Source organism: Lynx rufus, unplaced genomic scaffold (assembly GCF_022079265.1).
Source record: "Lynx rufus isolate CCGP_SWC_20201006 ecotype Redwood Valley unplaced genomic scaffold, mLynRuf1.p SCAF_15, whole genome shotgun sequence".
Lineage (NCBI taxonomy): Eukaryota > Metazoa > Chordata > Mammalia > Carnivora > Felidae > Lynx > Lynx rufus.
Window position 1 is genome coordinate 51,122,099 of NW_025814829.1, and position 24,142 is coordinate 51,146,240.

General features: G+C 36.6%; 1 protein-coding gene across 1 annotated transcript in view; it reads left to right on the forward strand.

Annotated features, from left to right (window-relative positions):
* The window catches only part of KIFAP3 (kinesin associated protein 3), a 161,699-nt gene that overhangs the window by 30,630 nt on the left and 106,927 nt on the right, over nt 1-24,142 (forward strand). Inside the window, exon 9 of the mRNA XM_047077008.1 lies at nt 23,387-23,565. Within this exon, the coding sequence (XP_046932964.1) occupies nt 23,387-23,565 (179 nt within the window). The remainder of the gene's footprint in view (nt 1-23,386; nt 23,566-24,142) is intronic.

A 24,142-nucleotide genomic window follows, 5' to 3' on the forward strand; every position in this document is an offset into this window, starting at 1 on the left:
TTGTTGCTTTCCTAGGAAATTGATATAAAAATTTTCAAAATATTTCTCTTGATTAATAAAAAATAGTCTCTTTTTGAGGTTTATTGAGAGGTCTAACAATTCAGTAGTCTGGATTCACAGTCATTGATAAGATATAGTCTTAAGAAGGTTAGTGAGAATGATGTGGGGCTTTTAAGTATGCATTCCACCCCTGCTTTGTAGTTAACTATTGATTTTTTTCCAGCCTTATTGAAATATAATTGACATATAACACTGTGTTAAGTTTAAGGTATACAATGTGATGATTTGGTACACACATATATTGCAAAATGTTTACCACAATAAGGTGAGCTAACGTGTCCTTCACCTTACATAATTACCATTTTATTGTTGTGGTTATGATGAGAACATTTAAGATCTATTCTCATAGTAACATTCAAGTATACAATACAGTATTGTTAACTATAGACACCATGGTATACATTAGATTCCTGGAACTATTCATCTTTTGTTGACCAAGGTCTTCCCATTTCCCCCGCAACATGGCCTCTGTCAGGCTTCAATCTGTTCTCTGTTTTTATGAGTCCAGTATTTTTAGATTCTACATGTAAGTGAGAACATACAATATTTGTCTTCTTCTGTCTGACTTCACTTAGTATAATACCCTCAGGGTCCATCTATGTTGTTGCAAATGGCAGAGTATCCTCCTTTTTTTATGGATGAATGATATTTCAGGGCGTGTGTGTGTGTGCGCCAGCTACATCTTCTTTATCCATTCATCCGTCAGTGGACACTTAAGTTGCTTCCCTGTCTTACCTGTTGTGAAGAATGCTTCAGTGAAAATGGGATTGCATATATCTCTTGATTTTACTTCCTTTGGATATATACCCAGAATGGTATTGCTGGATTATATGGTAGTTCTATTTTTATATTTTTGAGGAACCTCCATATTTTCCATAGTGGCTGCACCACTTTATAGCCCTACGAACAGTGCACTAGGGTTCCCTTTTCTCCACATCCTTGCCAGCATTTATCTCTTGTCTTTTTAATAATAACCATTCTGACAAGATATGAAGTGATCTGTCATTGTGATATGGATTTGAATTTCCCTCATAATTAGTGATGTTGAGCACCTTTTCATTTACCTATTGGTCGTTTGTATCTCTTCTTTGGAAAAATGTCTATTCAGATCTTTTGCCCATTTTTAAATTAGATTTTTTTTTTTGGCTAGTGAGTTGTATGAGTTTCTTAAACCTTTTGGATATTAACCCCTTATCAAGTAGATGATTTGCAGGTATTTTCTCCCATTCTGTAGGTTGTCTTTCCATTTTGTTGATTTTTTTTTTTTTTTCTGGGTGGAAGGTTTTAATTTGATGTAGTCCCACTTGATAATTGCTTTTGTTTCTTGTGATTTTGGTGTCATTTCCAAAAAGTCATTGCCAAGACGGATGTCAAGGAGCTTTTTCCCTATATTTTCTTTTAGGAGTTCTACAGTTTCAAGTCCTTAATCCTAATTTTATTTCAGTCCTCTTTCTTTTTTTTTCCTTTGTAGTCCAGTTAATTTTTGTGAGTGGTGTTAGGGGTACCATTTCTTTCTTTCTTCTTTTTTTTTTTTTTCGTATGTGAATATTCAGTTTTCCCAGCACAATTTTATTGAAGAAAGCGTCCTTTCCCCTATTGAGTATTCTTGGCTCCCTTATCAAATATTAGTTGACCCTTATATGGAGATTTGTTTTGAGCTCTCTTCATTGATCTATATGTCTGTTTTTATGCAAATACCTTACTGTTTGATGGCCATTGCTTTGTAACATATTTTAAAACCAGAAAATATGATGCCTCCAGTTTTAAACTTTTTCAAAATTACTTTAGCTATTTTGAATCATTTGTACTTCCATACAAAGTTTTGTACTTTTTTTCCTCCATTTTTGTGAAAAATGACATTGGAACTTTGGTAGAGAGGACATGGCTCTATAGATGTCTTTGAGTAGTATGGACATTTTAATGATAGTAACTCACCTGATCCTTGAACACAGTACATATTTACGTGTATTTGTGTCTTTGTTTTTTTTTCATCAGTGTCTATTATAGTTTTCAGTGTATACATTGTTCACTTCTTTGGTTAAATTTATTCCTAAGTATTTTATTGATTTTGATGCTGTTGTAAATGAGACTTTTATTTCCTTTCAGGTGGTTGTTAGTGTATAGGATTTGTGTATTGATTTTTTTTTTTATCCTGAAACCTTATTGAATTCATTTATTAGCTCTAACAGTTTTTTGATATAGGCTTAAAAGATTTTCTGTACAAGATTGTGTCTTCAGCAAACAGAGACAATTTCATGTCTTCCTTTTCAATTTGTATACCTTTTATTTCTTTTTCTTGCCTAAACGCTTTGCATAGTTTTTCCAGGACTATATTGAATAAAAGTGTCAAGGTGAGCTTATTGTGAATCTTACAGTAAAAACTTTCAGAATATGATATTGTTAGTGGGATTTTCATATGTGGCCTTTGTTATATTAATTACTTTCTGTTCCTAAGAGTTTTATCATGAAAAGACGTTGAATTCTGTCAACTGCTTTTTCTGTATCTATTGAGATGACCATGTGATTTTCATCCTTTTTTGTGTTAATGTGATTGTATTTTTTGATTTGTGTATGCTGAACTATTCGTGCATTTATCCGTGGGATTTATCCCACTTAGTCATGGTATGTGATCCTTTTAATGTGCTATGCCTTCAGTTTGCTAGTATTTTATTGAGAATTTTTACATCTCTGTTCCTCAGGGATATTTGTCTATAGATTTTTGGTGTTTTGTTTTCCTTGTAGTGTCCTTATCTGGCTTAGATAAGGATATTTAAATACTTCGATAAGTACCCTTATCAGGGTAACTCTTCAATTTTTTGGAAGAGTTTGAGATGGATTGGCATTAATTCTTTAAATGTTTGGTAGTTGTCCATGTAGCCTTCTGGTCCTGGGCTTTTCTTTTTGCAAGGTTTTTGATTGCTGACTTAATCAAGATTATTGGTCTGTTCAGATTTTCTCCTTTATGATTCAGTCTTGATAGGTTGTATGTTTCTAGAAATGTATCCTTTATTCTAGGACATCCAAATGGCTTGTAATTGTTTATGTTAATCTCTTAAGATCCTCTATATTGCTATTGTATTCGTTGTAATGTCTTCACTTTCATTTCCATCTTTATTTCAATCCTTTTTTTTCCTTTGTAAGTCAATTAAAAGTTTGTCAGCTTTGTTTATCTTCTTAAAAACCCAACTCTTAGTTTTGCTGATCTTTTCTATTGTTTTTCTATTCTCCATTTCATTTATTTTTGCTCTGATCTTTGTGATTTCCCTCATCCAACTACTTTAGGCTTCATTTGTTCTTTTTCTAATTCCTTGAGGTGCAAGGTTAGGTTACTCATTTGAGATTTTTCTTTTTTCTTTCTTTTTTCTTAATACACATTTCTCTTGGCACTGCTTTTACTGCATACTTTAAGTTTTGTTATGGTATGTTTCATTTTGGTTAGTTTCAGGATATTATTTGATTTCCCTTTTGATTTCACCTTTGACCCATTGGTTATTCTAGAGTGTGTTGTTTAATTTCCACATATTTGTGAATCTTCCAGCTTTCCTTTGGTTATTGATTTCTAGTTTTAAGACATGATGGTTGAAAAAGATACTTGGTATAGTAGCAACTTTGTAAAATTTGCTAAGACTGTTTTGTGACCTAACATTTGATCTATTCTAGGGACTGTTCCACGTGCACTTGAGAAGAATGTGTTCTCTGCTGTTGTTGAATGGGATGTTCCGTTTATGTCGCTTAGGACCATTTGTTCTAAAGTCTAGTTTATGTCTGCTTCCTTATTTATTCCTGTCTGAATGATATATCCATTGTTAAAAGTGTGGTATCAAAGTCCTGTAATGTTATTATATAGATGTCTCTTACTCCCTTCAGATCTGTTAGTATTTGCTCAATATATTTAGGTGCATCACTATTGGGGGCATATATATTTACAGTTGTTATATCCACTTCATGAATTGACCCCTTTACCATTAAAAATGACTTTCTTTGTCTCCTGTTATAGTTTTTAAGTCTGTTTTGTCTGATACAAGTATAGCTACCATTTTTTTTGTTTCTATCTTTTGGTTTCCTTTTACATGGAATATCTTTTTCCATCCCTTCACTTTGAGCTCATGGTATGTGCCCTCTCATGTATCATGTTATTGATTAGCATCCTTTGATTTCTGCTTATAGAATTCCTTTAGCATTTCTTGTAAGACAGGTCTAGTGGTGATGAACTCCCTCAGCTTTAGTTTATTTGGGAAAGTATTTTGCTTTTATTTTTGAAGGACAACTTTGTTGTGTAAAGTATATTTGGTTGGCATTTTTTTTCTTTCAGCACTTTGAATATATCATTCCACTTAACTCCTGGGCTGTAAGGTTTCTGCTGAGAAATCTGCTTATAGTCTTATGGGAATTCCCTTGTAGGAAATAATTTTTTTCTCTTCCTGCTTTTAAAATTCTCTCTTTGTCTTTGATTTTAAATGATTTTGTTATAATGTATCTTGTAGAACATCATTCTACACGTTCTAATGTATTCTACATATTATAATGTATCTTATAGAACATTATTCTCCATGGTTGAAATTTTGGGGTGAATTATATCACGATGTACATATGTCTCCCCAGATTTGGGACATTCTCAGCTATTATTTCTTTAAGTAAATTTTCTGCCCCTTTCTTTTTCTTTTCATTCTGGGACTCCAGTGATATATAGATTGTTTTTCTTAATACACAAGCTTTAGGGTAGCTCCTCCTGCTGTGCATCTTCATTTCCAATGCCCTGTGCACTTGCATTACCTGTGACAATACCATGCAGGCCCAAGAATACACATTTACAGCATAATTAGAGATTCATCCATCTTATATGCATAGTTCATTTCTTTTTATTATTAGGATGGCCTTTCATTCATTAAGGGCTAGGGAATGTTTCCAGTTTTTTTTTTTTTTCAATTACAAATAACGTCGCTGTGGACATTCATGTGCAAGTATTCACATGGACATTTGCTTTCTTTTCCTAAGGTAAAATACTTTGTGATGGAATGCTGGGATCATAGGTGTATGTTTATCTTTCTAAGAAATTGTGAAATGGTTTTATGCATGATTGTACTATTTTATCTTCTCATAATCAGTACATCAGGGTTCCATTTGTTTCACATCCTCACCAACAGTTGATGTTGTCAATTTCGTTCATTTTAGCCATTTAAAAATGTATGCAGTGGTATCATATTGTGTCTTAATTTTCATTTTCATAGCAACTAATTGTATTAAACATTTCTTCGTGTGTTTATCTGTCATTTTGTATCTTCTGTTATATCATCTGTTAAATCTTTTGTTTAATTTTTTTATTGGATTGCTCTCTTATTGAATTTTGAGAGTTCTTTATTTGCATTGGATACAAGCCTTTATCAGACTTATAATTTGCAGACATTCTCTCCCAGTTTTTGGCTTATCTTTTTATTCTCCTAAGAGCATTTTTTGGAGATAAGAATTTTTAATTAAAAAAATGTTTTTGATGTTTATTTGTTTTAGAGAGAGAGAGAGAGAAAGAGAGAGAAAGCACAAGCAGGGGAGGGGCAGAGAGAGAGACATACACTGAATCCAAAGCACGCTTCAGACTCTGAGCTGGCAGCACAAAGCCTGACACGGGGCTCGAACTCACAAACCATGAGATGATGACCTGAGCTGAAGTCAGATGCTTAACTGACTGAGCCACCCAGGTGCCCCGAGAATTTTTAATTTTTATGTAGTACAATTGATTTCATATTTTCTGAATTACAATTTTGGTATTGTATCTAAGGAATTCTTTTCTAACTGCTAAGATTTTATTCTATGTTTTCTTTTGCAAGTTTTATGTCTTAGGTTTTTATAGTTAAGTCTAAAATACATTTTGAGTTAAGTTTTGTATGTGGAGTGAGGAATGGATCAAAGTTCTTTATTCTTTTTGCTTATACATATACAATTATTCAAGCATTATTTGTTGAAAACACTATCCTTTTATCCTTTATCTATTGGATTTTTTTTCTATTTTTGTGAAAACCTTTTATCCATGTATGTGCATTCTCATTTCTAGATTCTACTTTGTGCTGCCCATCCTTTTTATAGATCTTGATACCAACAGCACAGTATCTTCAGTATTGTGGCTTTATAGAAGATATTAAAATGAAGTAGTATTAGGCCTCCCAATGTTTTTCTTTTCCCCAAAGGTGTTTTTGCTATCTAGGTATTTTGCATTTTCATATTACTTTATAAGCAGTGTATTCATTTCTACCAAAAAAAAAATCTGGGATATTGATTCAGGCAGCATTGAATATATATATTAATTTGGGAAGATTAATAAGAAGAATCTTAACAATATGAGTCTTTTGACACAAGGATTTGTCTCTACATTTATTTAGATCTTCTTTAATATGTCATAGTGGTATTTTATTGTTTTCAGGTTTTTCATATCTTTTGTCAGATTTACCCCTAAGCACATTTCATACTTTTCTTGCCATTCTATATACTCTTTTTTTAAAAAATCTCAAGTTTTGATTATTTGTTGCTAGTATATATAAATATAATTGGTTTTTATATATTGGTTCTGTATTGCATAGCCTTGGTAAATTCATTTATTAATTACTTCTAGTAACTTTTTTTAAAGATTCCATTATATTTTCTATGTAGATGATTATGTTTTCTATAAATGAAAATAGTTTTATCTTTTCAAATCAGGAAACTTCTTATCATTTAGTTTCCTTGTCATTAATTGCATTGATTGATTTTTCAAATGCTATATCAACCTTGGACTCCTGTATTAAAATTCACTTGTATTATCCTTTTTATATATCAGTGGATTAAATTTACTAAAATTTTGTTTAGAATTTTTGCTTCTTTTTTTTTTAAGTTTATTTATTTTTATTTTGACAGAGAGCAAATGAGGTACAAGTAGCAGGGGAGGGACACAGAGAAGGACAGACAGAATCCCAAGCAGGCTCTGCACTGTCAGTGCAGAGCCTGATGTGGGGCTCGAACTCATGAACCATGAGATGATGACCCGAGCCGAGATCAAGAGTTGGATGTTTTAACTAACTGAGCCACCCAGGTGCCCCTAGAATTTTTGCTTCTATATTCACAAGGGATATTTGTGTGTTGTTTTCTTTTGTTGTAAAAATTTCATGAAATGCTGGCTTCATAGGTTGAGTTGGGATTTATTCCATCCTATTTAACTTTCTAGGAGAGTATATGCAGAATTGCTATCAATTCTTTAAAGGTTGGGTAAGATACTCCAGTAAAGCCATTTGAGCTCTTGAATTTTCTTTATGGGAAAATTTTAAGTTGCAAATTCAATTTCTTTAATAAGTACTGTTCACATTCTCTTTTTCTTCTTGAATGAGCTCTGGTAGCTTGAATCTTTAAAGGAATTTCTACCTTTCAGGTTGTTTTATATTATTATTCCCTTATCATCTTATTAATACCTATAGAATCTATAGTGATATAACCCCTCTCAATGCAGAAATTGATGTTATGTCTTTTTTTTTTTTTACTCCTGATCTTTCAAGTTGGAAGATTATCATTTTTTAATCTCAAAGAACCAACTTTTGGTTTCATTGATTTTCTGTACATGTATATTTTTTATTTCATTGATTTCTGTTCAGATTTTTATTATTTCCTTTTCTGAACTTATTTTGGGTTCAGTTTGCTATTCCTTTTGTAGTTTCTTAAGGTGGAAGTGGGATCATTTATTCAAGATCTTCTATACTAAAGGTGTGTAGGGCTATAAGTTTCTTTAAGCACTGTTTTAGAACTATCCCACAGATTTTAGTATGTCCTGTTTTTATTCTCATTTTTATTCAGTTCAAAATACCTTTTAATTCCCCTTTTTATTTCTTCTTTGACTCATAGGTTGTTTAGAAAGGAGTTATTTTGTTTCCAAATATTTGGGGATTTCTCAGAGACCTTTGTGTTACCAATTTTGAATGTAATCCCATTGTCATTAGAGAAAATACTCTTTAAGTTTTTATGCAAATTCCAGTTATCATACAGTGTATTATTATTTCAGTTATATAACAGTGATTCAGCACCTCCATACATCACCTGGTGCTCATCACAACAAGTGCATTATTTAACCTATCCCCACATCCACCTATTTAACCTGTCCCTCTATCCACCTCCCCTCTGGTAACCATCAGTTTGTTCTCTGTAGTTAAGAGTCTGTTTCTTGGTTTGTCTCTCCCTCTTTCTTTTCCCTTTGGTCATTTGTTCTGTTTCTTAAATCTTACATGAGTGAAATCATATGGTATTCATCTTTCTCTATTATGCTTAACATTATATTCTGCAGCTCTATCCATGTCATTGCCAATGGCAATATTTCATTCTTTTTTATGGCGGAGTAATATTCCATGGTATATCTATACCACATCATCCTTACCCATTCATCAGTCAGTGAACACTTGGGGTGTTTCCATAACTTGGCTATTGTAGATAATGCTGCTATAAACATCAGGGGGCATGTATCCCTTTGAATTAGTATTTTTGTATTCTTTGGATAGTGCAGTTGCTGGATCATGGGGCAGTTTTTATTTTCAACTTTTTGAGGAACCTCCATACTGTTTTCCAAAGTGGCTGCACCAGTTTGCATTTCCACCAACAGTGCAAGAGGGTTACCCTTTCTCCACATCCTTGTCAACACCTGTTGTTTCTTGTGTTTTTTTATTTTAACCATTCTGATAGGTGCAAGGTGATATCGCAGTGTAATTCTTTTAAGTGTGTTTATTTTGAGACAGAGAGTGAGCAGGGGCGGGGCAGAGAGAGGGGGGATAGAGGATCTAAAGTGGGCTCTGCGCTGACAGCAGAGAGCCTGATGCGGTACTAGAACTCGAGAGCCGAGATCATGAACTCAGCCAAAGTTGGATACTCAACCGACTGAGCCACTCAGGTGCCCCTCAGTGTAATTTTGATTTGTATTTCCCTCATAAGGTGTGATGTTGAGCATCTTTTCATGTGTCTGTTGGTTATTTGGATGTCTTCTTTGGGAAGATTTCTCATGTTTTCTGTCCATTTTTTACTTTTTTTTTTAATTTTTCTAATCACTAACTGAAATTGAGTCTTTTATTATGAGTTCAGGCTACAGATCCCCCTAAGATTAATAGGACTTGTAACTTCATTGCCGGTAGAAACGTCAGAAGTTTTCATATCACATCATAGGTGATGTAGATACCTTGAATTACCATTTATGTTCCTTAGTATTTAGAAAATTATGGCAATTATCAGATAAGCATCTATATCTTGTTATTAAGTATGTCAGTAATGCAGCACATTTATTTCTGTATTGCAAATTGATTCTTTTTTTTTTTTAATATGAAATTTATTGTCAAATTGGTTTCCATACAACACGCAGTGCTCATCCCAACAGGTGCCCTCCTCAGTGCCCATCACCCACTTTCCCCTCCCTCCCACCCTCCATCAACCCTCAGTTTATTCTCAGTTTTAAGAGAATAAAAACTTATTCTTATGGTTTGCCTGCTTCCCTCTCTGTAACTTTTTTTTCCCCTTCCCCTCCCCCATGGTCTTTTGTTAAGTTTCTCAGGATCCACATAAGAGTGAAAACATATGGTATCTGTCTTTCTCTGTATGACTTATTTCACTTAGCATAACACTCTCCAGTTCCATCCACGTTGCTACAAAGGGCCATATTTCATTCTTTCTCTTGCCAAGTAGTACTCTATTGTATATATAAACCACGACTTCTTTATCCATCCATCAGTTGATGGACATTTAGGCTCTTTCCACAATTTGGCTATTGTTGAGAGTGCTGCTATAAACATTGGGGTACAAGGGCCCCTATGCATCAGCACTCCTGTATCCCTTGGGTAAATTCCTAGCAGTGATATTGCTGGGTCATAGGGTAGATCTTTTTTTAATTTTTTGAGGAACCTCCACACTGTTTTCCAGAGCGGCTGCACCTGTTTGCATTCCCACCAACAGTGCAAGAGGGTTCCCGTTTCTCCATATCCTCGCCAGCATCTATAGTTTCCTGATTTGTTCATTTTAGCCACTCTGACTGGCATGAGGTGGTATCTGAGTGTGGTTTTGATTTGTATTTCTCTGATAAGGAGCGACGTTGAGCATCTTTTCATGTGCCTGTTGGCCATCCGGATGTCTTCTTTAGAGAAGTGTCTATTCATGTTTTCTTCCCATTTCTTCACTGGATTATTTGTTTTTCGGGTGTGGAGTTTGGTGAGCTCTTTATAGATTTTGGATACTAGCCCTTTGTCAGATATGTCATTTGCAAATATCTTTTCCCATTCCGTTGGTTGCCTTTTAGTTTTGTTGGTTGTTTCCTTTGCTGTGCAGAAGCTTTTTATCTTCATAAGGTCCCAGTAGTTCATTTTTGCTTTTAATTCCCTTGCCTTTGGGGATGTGTCAAGTAAGAAATTGCTACGGCTGAGGTCAGAGAGGTTTTTTCCTGCTTTCTCCTTTAGGGTTTTGATGGTTTCCTGTCTCACCTTTAGGTCCTTTATCCATTTTGAGTTAATTTGTGTGAATGGTGTAAGAAAGTGGTCTAGTTTCATTCTTCTGCGTGTTGCTGTCCAGTTCTCCCAGCACCATTTGTTAAAGAGACTGTCTTTTTTTCCATTGGATGTTCTTGCCTGCTTTGTCAAAGATGAGTTGGCCATACTTTTGTGGGACCAATTCTGGAGTCTCTATTCTATTCCATTGGTCTATGTGTCTGTTTTTATGCCAATACCATGCTGTCTTCATGAGTACAGCCTTGTAGTAGAGGCTAAAGTCTGGGATTGTGATGCCTCCCACTTGATCATGGTGAATAATTCTTTTTACATGCTGTTGAATTCAATTTGCTAGTATCTTGTTGAGAATTTTTGCGTCCATATTCATCAGGAATATTAGCCTGTAGTTCTCTTTTTTTGCTGGGTCTCTGTTTTGGGAATCAAAGTAATGCTGGCTTCATAGAATGAGTCTGGAAGTTTTCCTTCCCTTTTTTATTTTTTGGAATAGCTTGAGAAGGATAGTTATTATCTTTGCTTTAAATGTCTGGTAGAATTTCCCAGGGAGGCCATCTGGTCCTGGACTCTTATTTGTTGGGAGATTTTTGATAACTGATTCAATTTCTTCACTGGTTATGGGTCTGTTCAAATTTTCTATTTCTTCCTGTTTGAGTTTTGGAAGTGTGTGGGTGCTTAGGAATTTGTCCATTTCTTCTAGGTTGTCTATTTTGTTGGCATATAATTTTTCATAGTATTCCCTGATAATTGCTTGTATTTCTGAAGGACTGGTTGTAATAATTCCATTTTCATTCATGATTTTATCTATTTGGGTCCTTTCCCTTTTATTTTTGAGAAACCTGGCTAGAGGTTTATCAATTTTGTTTATTTTTCCAAAAAATCAACTCTTGGTTTCATTGATCTGCTCTACATTTTTTTTAGATTCTATATTGTTTATTTCTGCTCTGATCTTTATTATTTCTCTTCTTCTGCTGGGTTTGGGGTATCTTTGCTGTTCTTCTATTTCCTTTAGGTGTGCTGTTAGATTTTGTATTTGGGATTTTTCTTGTTTCTTGAGATAGGCCTGGATTGCAATGTATTTTCCTCTCAGGACTGCCTTCTCTGCATCCCAAAGCGTTTGGATTGTTTTATTTTCATTTTTGTTTGTTTCCATATATTTTTTAATTTCTTCTCTGATTGCCTGGTTGACCCATTCATTCTTTAGTAGGGTGTTCTTTAACCTCCATGCTTTTGGAGGTTTTCCAGACTTTTTCCTGTGGTTGATTTCAAGTTTCATAGCATTGTGGTCTGAAAGTGTGCATGGTATGATCTCAATTCTTTTATACTTATGAAGGGCTGTTTTGTGACCCAGTATGTGATCTATCTTGGAGAATGTTCCGTGTGCACTCTAGAAGAAAGTCTATTCTGTTGCTTTGGGATGCAGAGTTCTAAATATATCTGTCAAGTACGTTTGATCCAATATATCATTTAGGGCCCTTGTTTATTTATTTCTCTGTCTAGATGTTCTATCCATTGTTGTAAGTGGAGTATTAAAGTCCCCTGCAGTTACCACATTCTTATCAATAAGGTTGCTTATGTTTGTGATTAATTGTTTTATATATTTGGGGGCTCCCGCAAAGACATTTGGGCATATAGACATTTATAATTGTTAGCTCTTCCTGATGGATAGACCCTGTAATTATTATATAATGCCCTTCTTTATCTCTTTTTACAGCCTCTAATTTAAAGTCTAGTTTGTCTGATATAAGTATGGCTACTCCAGCTTTCTTTTGACTTCCAGTAGCATGATAGATAGTTCTCCATCCCCTCACTTTCAATCTGAAGGTGTCCTTACGTCTAAAATGAGTTTCTTGTAGACAGCAAATAGATGGGTCTTGGGTTTTTTTTACCCATTCTGATACCCTATGTCTTTTGGTTGGAGCATTTAGTCCATTTACATTCAGTGTTATTATTGAAAGATAGGGGTTTAGAGTCATTGTGATGTCTGTAGGTTTCATGCTTGTAGTGGTGTCTCTGGTGCTTTGTGGGCCTTGCAACATTTCACTCACAGAATCCCCCTTAGGAGCTCTTGTAGGGCTGGTTTAATGGTGATGTATTCCTTCAGTTTTTGTTTGTTTGGGAAAACCTTTATCTCTCCTTCTATTCTGAATGACAGACTTGCTGGATAAAGGATTCTTGGCTGCATATTTTTTCTGTTCATCACATTGAAGATTTCCTGCCATTCCTTTCTGGCCTGCCAAGTTTCAGTGGTTAGGTCTGCTACTACCTGTATGTGTCTACCTTTGTATGTTAGGGCCCGTTTATCCCTAGCTGCTTTCAGAATTCTCTCTGTATCCTTGTATTTTGCCAATTTGACTATGATATGTCGTGCAGAAGATCGATTCAAGTTATGTCTGAAGGGAGTTCTCTGTGTCTCTTGGATTTCAATGCCTGTTTCCTTCCCCAGATCAGGGAAGTTCTCAGCTATGATTTGTTCAAGTACACCTTCAGCCCCTTTCTCTCTCTCCTTCTTCTTCTGGAAATCCTATGATATGGATATTGTTCTGTTTGATTGCATCACTTAGTTCTCTAATTCTCCCCCTCATACTCCTGGATTTTTTATCTCTCTTTTTCTCAGCTTCTTCTTTTTCCATAATTTTATCTTCTAATTCACCTATTCTCTCCTCTGCCTCTTCAATCCATGCTATGGCCACCTCCATTTTATTTTGCACCTCATTTATAGCATTTTTAAAAATTTTTTTTTTTTAACGTTTTTATTTGTTATTGAGAGACAGAGAGAGACAGAGCGTGAGCAGGGGAGGGGCAGAGAGAGAGGGAGACACAGAATCCGAGGCAGGCTCCAGGCTCTGAGCTGTTAGCACAGAGCCCAACGCGGGGCTCGAACTCACAAGCCATGAGATCATGACCTGAGCCGAAGTCGGTCGCTCAACCGACTGAGCCACTCAGGCGCCCCTATAGCATTTTTAAATTAATCATGAGTATTTTTTAGTCCCTTGATCTCTGTAGCAATAGATTCTCTGCTGACCTCTATGCTTTTTTCAAGCCCAGGGATTAATTTTATGACTATTATTCTAAATTCTTGTTCCATTATATTGCTTAAATCGGTTTTGATCAATTCATTAGGTGTCGCTACTTCCTGGAGCTTCTTTTGAGGAGAATTCTTCCGTTTTATCACTTTCACTACTTTTCTGTCCCTTATGCATTTTAAAAAGCTTGTATGCTGTACACCTGTGAGCACTGCTATATTAAAGGAGGGTCATACACTGTCCAGGGCCTGGCCCTTCAGGAAATGTTTTTTCGGGAATTGTTACTTGGTCTCTGTTGTTGTGACTTTGGTTATTTTATTATCCTACTCATAGTAATATTTTGTACCCTCCACCAGGTGTGCTTTGATTTGTTCCTTGGAGTAGTCCTGTAAAGGAAAACATATAGACAAACAGGAGACAGAAACATGCAAACACACAAACAAATAACACAAATAAACAAAAACAAAACGCTAAAGACTAAAAACAAAACACTGACTACAAGTAGAGAAGAGGGTGGAGGCGGTGCTGATGGAAGAGCATATACAAGGAGAGAAATGACAGGGGCAGGGTGGGGAATTCATGTTGATTAGGCAGAGAGACTAAAAGGCTTAACCCAGAGAGAGAGAAAGGAAAATAAAGGAGGCAGGGAAAATGAGACGAGATAAAATTACCCAGACAGAGAAACTATATGGCTTGATTAGACAGACCAATAACCAGAGTAACCAGCCTAGGGGAAGGAAGAGATAAGGAGGGGAAATGGCGGGGGGGGGGCAGCGGGTAGAATATATCTATATATCCAGAATTGACCTAGAGTTAATCCAGGCAATGCTGCATCATTTGTTGGGAGGAGCTGTCCACAGTGTCTGTGCTGCTCAAGTGGTTACACAGTTATCCACTGCAAGGGGGTGTGGTTTGGCGTATTCTGAACCCACCTCCACTATGGGCCCCAGGAGTGATCCCTGAGGCCCCACTGTGGTGGTGGTGGTGGTGGTGGTGGTTTGGTGCGGGGGTGTGGGGGGATGTGGCGGGAGAGGGGGTATGGTGATCTCCCAGTCTCTTCTCCACAGAGCCAGACCCGGTAGAGTCCATTTGAATCGTCCTCACCGTGCCCTGGGGTGCAGACGGGGCTGTCCTTCTCACTCCACCAACTCCCCTGACCCTGTGCTTGGCTAGGATTCAGAGTTGCCCCAGCTGGCTTGTTCTGTGCCACTGTGCTTCAGGGAAGACCAACTTCTATTGCGGACTGAGAGCTGTCGCCCTCACCACGAGCCCCCTGGTGGCGGATTCAGGCAGTCTTTGTCTTTTACCAAAGCACTCCAGGGAAACGGCTACCTTATCCTCCTGCAGACTGAGCCCTTAGCTCAGCCACTGTTCCGGGGGTGGCGGAAGCAGGCAGGTTCTGTGCTGTCACGCAGCCTTCCAGGGAGGGAACCACTTTCTCCAGCTGCAGACTGAGCCTCTGATCTACCACTGCACCCAGGGCTGGCTCCCCTCCTCCCCAGGTGTGTGAACAGGGAGCCAGGCCTCAGTCTGAAGAAAGCCCAGCAGTTAGAGATGGGATCCCTCTCAGCCTCAGTCCAAGGTCTTTCTCCTGTCCAGTTACAGTCCTGCACTTCCCTAGCCGCTCTTTCTCTTCCTTTTGTTTCTCTGCAGAAGGGGGTCCCTCCCCTCCGTGCCCACATGGCCTTTTTTTTTTTTTATCTCCCCCAGTTCGCAGTTACCCACCTATCTTTTTTCCAGCTTTCCCATTTTCTTCCTAATAGTTTCAGTCTCTTTTCCTCCCAGGCTCTGGTGTTCAAAGAGAGACGTGGGACTTATGGATCCTCCTACTTCTCCACCATGTTGGCCCAGATCCTCCAGTCTTTATTTTAAAGTCGTTTGTCCAATATAAGTATTGCTACTCTGGCCTTCTTTTGACATCCATTTGCATGATAAATTTTTCTCCATCCCCTCAACTTTCAATCTGGAGGTGTTGTTAGGTCTAAAATGAGTCTTTTATTGGCGGTATATAGATACATCCATTCTTTTTTTTTAATTTTTTTTTTCAACGTTTATTTATTTTTGGGACAGAGAGAGACAGAGCATGAACGGGGGAGGGGCAGAGAGAGAGGGAGACACAGAATCGGAAACAGGCTCCAGGCTCTGAGCCATCAGCCCAGAGCCTGACGCGGGGCTCGAACTCACGGACCGCGAGATCGTGACCTGGCTGAAGTCGGACGCTTAACCGACTGCGCCACCCAGGCGCCCCAGATACATCCATTCTTATACTCTGTATCTTTTGATTGAAGCATTTCGTCCATTTGTATTCAAAGTAATAATTGATATGTATTTATTGCCATTTTATTACTTGTTTTGTCACTGTTTCTGGAGGTTTTTTTGTGATCCTTTCTTGTATTTCTCACTTTTGGTTTCTCCTTTGCACTCAAAGAATCCCTTTTAATGTTTCTTGCAGGGCTTGTTTAGTGATCCTGATCTCTTTTAGTTCTTGTTTGGCTGGGAAACTCTTTATCTCTCCTTATATTCTGAATGATAGCCTCGCTGGATAGAGTTTTCTTGGATGCATATTTTTCCTATTTGCACTTTGAATATATCATGCCACTCCCTTCTAGCTTTTGTTTTGTTGAGAAATCATGCCACTCCCTTCTAGCTCTAAGTTTTGTTGAGAAATCTCTAGCTACCCTGATGGCTCTTCTCGTAAAGTAAGGACTTCTTTTGCCTTACTGCTTTTAAGATTTTTTTCTTTTATCACTGTATTTTATATATTTAATTTTAATATGTCTTGGTGTTGGGTCTGCTTTTGTTGATTTTGATAGGAGTTCTCTGTGCCTCCTGAATCTAGATGACTGTTTCCTTCCCCCAGATTAAGGAAGGTTTCAGCTATTACTTCTTCAAATAAATTTTCTGCCCCCTTTTCTCTCTCTTCTTCTGGGATGCTTTAATACAAATGTTAGTATGTTTGATGCGGTCACTGAGTTCCCTAGTCTATTCTTGTGTTGCATAATTCTTTCTCTCTTTTCTTCTCTCTTTTCTTCTGCTTCATTATTTTCCATTATTTTGTCTTAGGTCATTAATTCATTCCTCTGCTTCTTCCAGCCTGCTCTTCAGTGCATCAAGCCTGTTTCCAATCTTGTTTATTGCATTCTTTGTCTCTGATTAATTCTTTTTAACTCTTTTATGTCTGTTGTAAGGGTTTCACTGATATTTTCCATTCTTTTCTCAAGCCCAGTGAATATCCTTATAATCATTGCTTTAAATTCTCCATCAGGCATGTTACTTATATCTGTTTTGCTGTGACCTTGTCTTGTTCTTTCATTTGGGATAAGTCCTCCATTTTGGCATTTTGTCTAAGCCTCTGCCTTCTTCTGTATATTAGAAAAGCCAGTTCCTCTGTTCCTCTTTTCCTGAAAATAATGGCCTTATAATGAAGAGGGCTTGTAGTGCCCAGGGCCTGGCACTTCAGGGAGTGTCTTTGGTATGTGATGCATGTGCTCTGCTATTGTGTTTTGGCTGTTCTGTTTTTCAGACCACTTGTCTGTAGAGGCTTTCCTTGCCTGCAGTGGGTAGTGTTTGGTACCTCACCTGAATGTGGCAAGTTTTAACTAGATGTGCTGCGATCTGCTTATGAAATGAGACCTGACACCAACTCCACCAGAACTGAGGCCCCTGCAGAACTCTCTGGTCAGGAGTGTGTGAGCAGGGGTTTGTGTGGGTCTTCTGCAGGAGGGGCCCCGATGCTGCACTGGGCTGTGCTGGAACTGAAAAGCAAGGTTGACTGATGTGGGCAGTTCCACTGGACCACAGTGGGGTGGGGCCTGGTTTGTGCAAGTTAGGTAGTCAGCGTCAGTGTTGCTCTGTTTTCTGCAAATGGCTCTGTTTTTTATGCTGAGGGGTGGTGGGAGGGAAATGTTGCCATCCAACTCCTTTGTTCCCATAGAGGAGTCTCCTTGAATGCTGCCTCTCAGGGATGTGCTCAGAGAAGAGGGAATAATCTCCCATCTGTGTGCCCCAGGCATCATACTCTGCTCCTGGGTTATTTGCCTGCCTTCTCTTCAGGAGTAGGGCAGTGCCCTAAGGGCTCTATCCTAGCCAAGCCCACTGACCTTTAAAACTCCAGGTTTTAAGTCTTGTTTGCAAGAACTCACAAAATTCAGCCCTTTTGTTTTCCAAGTCAGTGGCTTTGGGGAAATATTTGCCTTGTGTGGGTGTGTACGCTCTCTCTATCCCTCTCCCTCCCTCCCTACCTCTCTCCCTCTCCCTTTCCCCTGTTCCTGTCCCTCTCCCTTCTCTGTGACCATGGCTTCCTCCCCTCCATAGCACCCATGGTCCATTTCTCCCCTAAACTACGTCTCTGCACTTTCTACCTTTTTAGATGTGGCCTCTCCTCTCCTTTTAGTTGTGGAGTTCATTCTGTCAGTCTTCAGGTTGATTTATGGGGTATTTAGGATGATTTGATAGTTATCTAGTGGTCTTCTTACGCCACTGCCATCTTCCGCACTCTTCTGAGAAAATACTTTTTATGAACTGAATTTTTAATTTATTGAGACTTGTTTGATGATCTAGAGTATGGCCTCAGCAGATGTTGCATATGCAATTGAATGTGCATTCTGATCTTGTTCTGTGGAGTGTTTTGTAAATGTCCATGAGAAGTCAGTTGCTAATGTGTTCAAATCTCTACATCTTGTTGATTTTCTTCGTATTTGTTCTATTAATTATTCCAAGAGTAATATTATAATATCTGACTATATTTATGGATTTAACTATTTTTCCTGCAGTTCTGTTAGGTTTCGCTCCATGAATTTTAAACTTTTTTATCTTAAGGATGGAAAGATACAAGATCGTCACATCCTCTTGATCCTTACCATTATGAAAATGATCTTCATTATCCCTGCTAATATTCTTTTATCTGAAATCATTTTTCTCTTGTACTAATATAGACACTCCAGCTCTGTTCTGACTAGTGTTAGCATGCTGTATATTTGTCCATCCTTTTAAGATAATTATATCTTTATACTAAACTGTGTTTTTTATACACAGTACATAGTCTAGTCTTGCTTTTATTTATTTTTTATCTTTTTCCCTCTTTGTCCTCCTTGTCTGCATTCTTATGGTTGAAGGAGTTTTTTTAACTCTTGTTTTATCTCCGTTGTTGGCTTAGCTATAACTCTTTTGTTGGTTGCTTTAAGATTTATTAAATATATAAATATTTAAATATGTTAAATATTTAAATATATTTATATTATATATCTTTAATTAATCATAAGTTGTCTGCCTCCAAGTATACATATTTAACCTATCAGAAGTTAATTCTGCCTTCAGATAATATTGCACCACTTCATCTGTGGTATGAGAACCATTACTCCTGTTTCTTCCCATCTCTCCCATCTCAACTTTATGCTATTATAATTAACATTGGTTATATTTATATATTATAAACCCTACAATACATTATTATACATTTATATATAAATGATTTTGTTTTAAAGATATTTAAATATTAACAAAATTAAGTTACCATTTCCATTGATTTTGTTTTTTTGAGTAGATTCATATGCCTGTCTGGTGTTTCTCTTTCTTCCTGAAAGATTTCCTTTAATATTTCTTGTAAGACAGATTTTGTGATGATGAATTATTTTAATTTTTTGTGTTTAAAATTCATTTTTTTCCTTTTTTGAAATATTTTTACTTGTTTAGAATTTAAGGGTGACTTTTCTTTTTGTTTAGTAAAGATGTTGTTCTACCATTGACTTGTTTGCATTGTTTTTACTGGTAACTCATCTGTCATCTTTTTTTCTTTTTTGGTCTGCATATAGAGTTTCTTTTTCTCTAGTTGCTTTCAGATTGTCTCTTTATCATTTGTTTTGACCAGTTTGATTATGATGTGCCTTGGTGTAGTTTTCTTCATGTTTCTTGTTCTTAGGTTCATTGCCTATGTTGGAACTGTGGGTGTATAATTTTATCATATTTGGAAAATTATTGGCTAATTATTGGATAATTATTTCCAAAATTATCATATTGGAAAATTATTTCTTCTGGGACTTCAATTACAGGTATATTAGGCCACTTTATTATTTGTTTGTTTATTTATTTATTTATTTATTTACTTACTTACTTACTTACTTACAGCGTGCCTGAGCAGGGTAGGTGCACAGAGAGGGAGAGAGGGAATCCCAAACAGGCTCCACACTGTCAACGCAGAGCCCAGTGTGGCACTTGATGTCATGAACCATGAGATCATGACCTGAGCCGAAATCAAGAGTCAGATTCTTAACTGGCTGAGCTACCCAGACCCCCTGTTAGGCCACTTTATACTTTCTATGTAATTCAATGATAATCTTTACATTTTTGCTGGGTTTTTTTTTCCTTTTTTAATTTTGGAAAGTTTCTGTGGCTATGTCTTCAATTTTATTAATCTTTTCTAATCTCTAAATTACTATCCCACTTTGTATATGATCTCAGTCATTAGAGTGTCCATTGCTAAAAGTTGATTTGAATCTTTTTTATAGCCTCCATGTCTCTACCTAAGTTTCAGAACATCTTGAAAATGGTTGTCTGTTTATGTTTCTATCTGAATATTCTAACCTTGGTGTCAATTCCAGGACAGTTTCAGTTAGCTGAGTTTTCTTCTCCTTACAGGTTTTGTTTTCCTGCTTTTGTAAATGGCTTTTAATTTTTGATTGAATTCCTGAGAGTATGAAATTTACATTGTTTGGTGTTGGATATTTTTTTATTCCTATAAATATTTTTGAACTTTCTGCTGGGACATAGTTAAATTACTTGGAAGCAGTTTGATTCTTTTGGATGTTTCTATTATGATTTGGTAGCATGGATATAGCAGCGTTTAGTCTAAAGATTATGATTTCCTACTTTCAGAGCAAAACCCTTCTGAGTATTTTACCTAATGCCACATGAATTATGAAGTTTCTACTATGGCTGGGAGAAAAAGCATTATTTCCAGCCTTGCATGTTCACCATGTACTTTGTCTTCCAATTCTGTTACTTTGTTTGGCTTCCAGCCTCAGATTCCTAATTCACATGGCTAGTTAGAACACAAGGTAGTTCTCCACAGAACTCCAGAATTCTGTGTACAGCTTTCTCCTCTTTGGTACTCTTTTCTGTGAACTCTAGCCACTTTGGCTTCCTTGGTCTCTTGGTTCCATCTCTTCAACTCTGAGTGTCTTTTGGGTTTGGCCAGGATTTTCCCTCTCTGTGTCATGTCTTAGAGACTCTCAAGGCAGTATTCTGGGGCAATCATAGAGCCATCTCATTTATTTCTTATCTATTGGGTCACTGTCCTTCATTACCTGATGTTCATTGCTGTGAAAACCTTTACTTTGTATATTTTAATCTGGTGGTGGTTGTGGTTGTTACTGTTTCAGGTAAGGGTTTAAATCTGGTGCCTGTTATTCTGTCGTACTAATTTCCTAGAGCTGCCAAAACAAAGTATCACAAACTGGCTCATTTAATAAAACAATAGAAATTTATGCTGTCATAGTTTCTGCAGGTTAGAAAGCCAAAATCAAGGTGTTAGCAGGACCGTGTTCTCCCTGAAGGCTCCATAGAAGAATCCTTCTTTGGCTCTTCCTAGCTTTTGGTAGCTTCCCATAATCCTTGGTGTTTCTTCGCTTATGGCTGCATCGCTCCATTCTGTGCCTCCATCTTCACATGGCTGCCCTCCCATTGTAGCCGTGTCCTTTGCCATTCTTACAAGGACATAAGTCATTGGATTCAAGGTCCACCCTGATCCAGTATGACCTCATCTTAACTAATTACTTCTGCAAAGACCCATTTCCAAATAGGGTCAAATTCTGATGTTCTATGGGACATGAATTTTGGAAGAACACTATTTAACCCATTATATCTCTTTTGGTTGCAAGCAGAATTCTACTATTTGCTTTTTCAACACAATTTCATTAAAAAAATTTTTTTAGAGAAATCGATTCATTGAGTGCTAAAACACTGTTTAAATCAGAGAGTATACAATACAAATTTTTTAAGTCCCAGTTTTTTAAGTGTATTTCTTGGTTTGAGACAGAGAAATGAGCCGTTTGTTGTCATGAATATTAGGAGAACAGAACTAAAATACATCAAAGATAGTCACACACATCCCACAATATTTACACGGAATATCTTCTGTCTTTCCATGGAAAGACAGCATGGAAAACAGGGTCAGAATGATCCTGTAGAAACTTCCTAATGAAAACAACCCAGTCAGCTTATCTTAAAGTTGAGCATGGCTGCCACAGAACCCCATCCAGGGCTCCCATACTTCCTTTGCTGCTCCAAAGATACTGTGCCAATTGGGCAATGCTTGTGTGCAGCCAGCATATGGGACGCAAAAAGTCCAAGGTCCCTAGAACAGGACTAGGTCATGGGGACACTCCCCTCCCTCCCAGATCCATCTGAAAGATACTTTAGATTTCAACACAACTTTAAAACCTTTTAATAGTACCTTGCGTGGAGAGTCAGCATGATGCAGTAGTGTAAATACATGAGCTTTGGATTCAGATAGGCTTGAATTTTAATTTAGCTCTATCACTTTCTTACTGTGTGGCTAAGGCAAGTTATTTAACTTCTCTGAACCTGGGACGGCCTGTCTGTAAAATTTATAATACTTCTTTTCCCACAAAATTTTCTTAGAGATAAAATGGTTTGCTGTTTATATATCAACTAGTACAGTGCCTGCTATACAGTAGCCTTAATTAGTATGAATTCCCTTTACATCTCCAATATTTGTTAAATAAATTACATATTTACAACTATTGCATATATTTCTTATCTTCATAAAGATATAGAGATGGTTTATAAGAACACATGAAATGCTGTAAAGTAATGAGTAAACCAAGGCCATAGTACTATGTTGATCATAATAGCCTAAAAATTCTGACAAACCTTTCAAGTCTTAACTCTGAAGCTTCCTGTCAGTCAAGGCAAAATGGAAAATATTGTGTGTTACAAATTCTCACTGTCAGAAGGGATGAATCATAGGAGTTTCTTAGGAGAACCTAAACATTTTTATTACAGTATCTAAAAGAAATTTTACTTAGATTTGTAAACAGTGCCTTAACTTTGTCTAGTGTCACAACTGTGTTACTGAATTTAGTATGACCATTATCTATAGTAACTATCAGAAAATCAGTTTGAGTATGAAAAATAGATTTTAGTATCCTCACACTTAGCTCTAGCTATATTATATGTTTTGGATTATAGTTCTTTTTGTTGTTATTAGTGAGCATACACTTTTATATTAGTTTCAGGTGTGCAGTATAGTGACACTATACACACAGTATTTCCATACATCACCCTGTGCCCGTCACAGGTGCACTCCTTAATCCCCATCACCTATTTTACCTGTCTCCCCCTCCCCTCTGGTAACCATCAGTTTGTTCTTGGATTATAGTTCTTTTTAACGTAGCAGCTCCTAGTTGTTGAAGTTTTACCTTGTTTTCTACATGTATAAAATTATTTTTCCATCTATCTGTCTTACTATTTATTAACGTATACCTTTAATGCCATTTGCTTACAATTAAGCTCTAAGCTCCGAGAAGGTAGGAATCATTATCTTGTTTTGGTTAGTGCCCTTCTCAGGATCATAAGAAAATGATTGTGTGTGTGTGTGTGTATGTATATAGTTTTAATTTTTATAACATATGTATTTCTCAGTAACAACAAATGTTTTCTAATGAGCCAACTAATAATAAATTAAAAACTTTTAAATATAATCTTCTTAGAACTGCATCTGTTACTATGCTGAGTAGAAATGATTTATTAAATTGTTGATTCAGTATGCCAGTCATTTTACACTCACCTGTTTTACTCTTTTAGTTGCTCTTTATCTGCTTCTGAATCTTGCTGAGGATACACGCACAGAACTGAAGATGAGGAACAAGAACATAGTTCACATGCTGGTGAAGGCTCTTGATCGGGACAATTTTGAGCTACTTATTCTAGTTGTGTCATTCTTGAAGAAACTCAGCATTTTTATGGAGAATAAAAATGATATGGTAACTTACATTTAAATAGTCCATGTTCACCATTTTCAAGTTAGAAATATTTTGATAAGAAATAAACACATTATTCCCCTACTGAGATTTGTCTGAATGAAAATTTTACAATGGCAGTAACTCTCTTAAATGGCTTCATTAGGAAGTATATTCCTTATTAGTTCATACTACACTAAATTGAAACTATCTGAATAAAAAATGTTTCCTAATATATTGTATAGGATGAGTCTTTCCATATTAAACGTAATATGTAGAAAGTAATTTAAACTTAACATTGTCCTTCAGAAGCATCTGGTTTGTTATTTTCCTTTAAATTATTTTTTTCTCCCGCATTTCTGATGTTGGTGTGCGGAATTGCAATCTAGCCCAGTCTTTCCTTTTTCGCCTACCATCCCGGTTGGTAGCCACAGCTTGTTGATTCTACTTACGTGTCTCTTGAAGCTGTACCTCCTTTTTATTCTCGGTGCTGTTGTATTAGTTCATGCCATCTTTATTTACACCCTCTTCCTTTCTTGTTGAATATTATAGTAGGCTTCTATTTGCCATCTTATATTGTGTTGATGGGTGATCTTTCAGA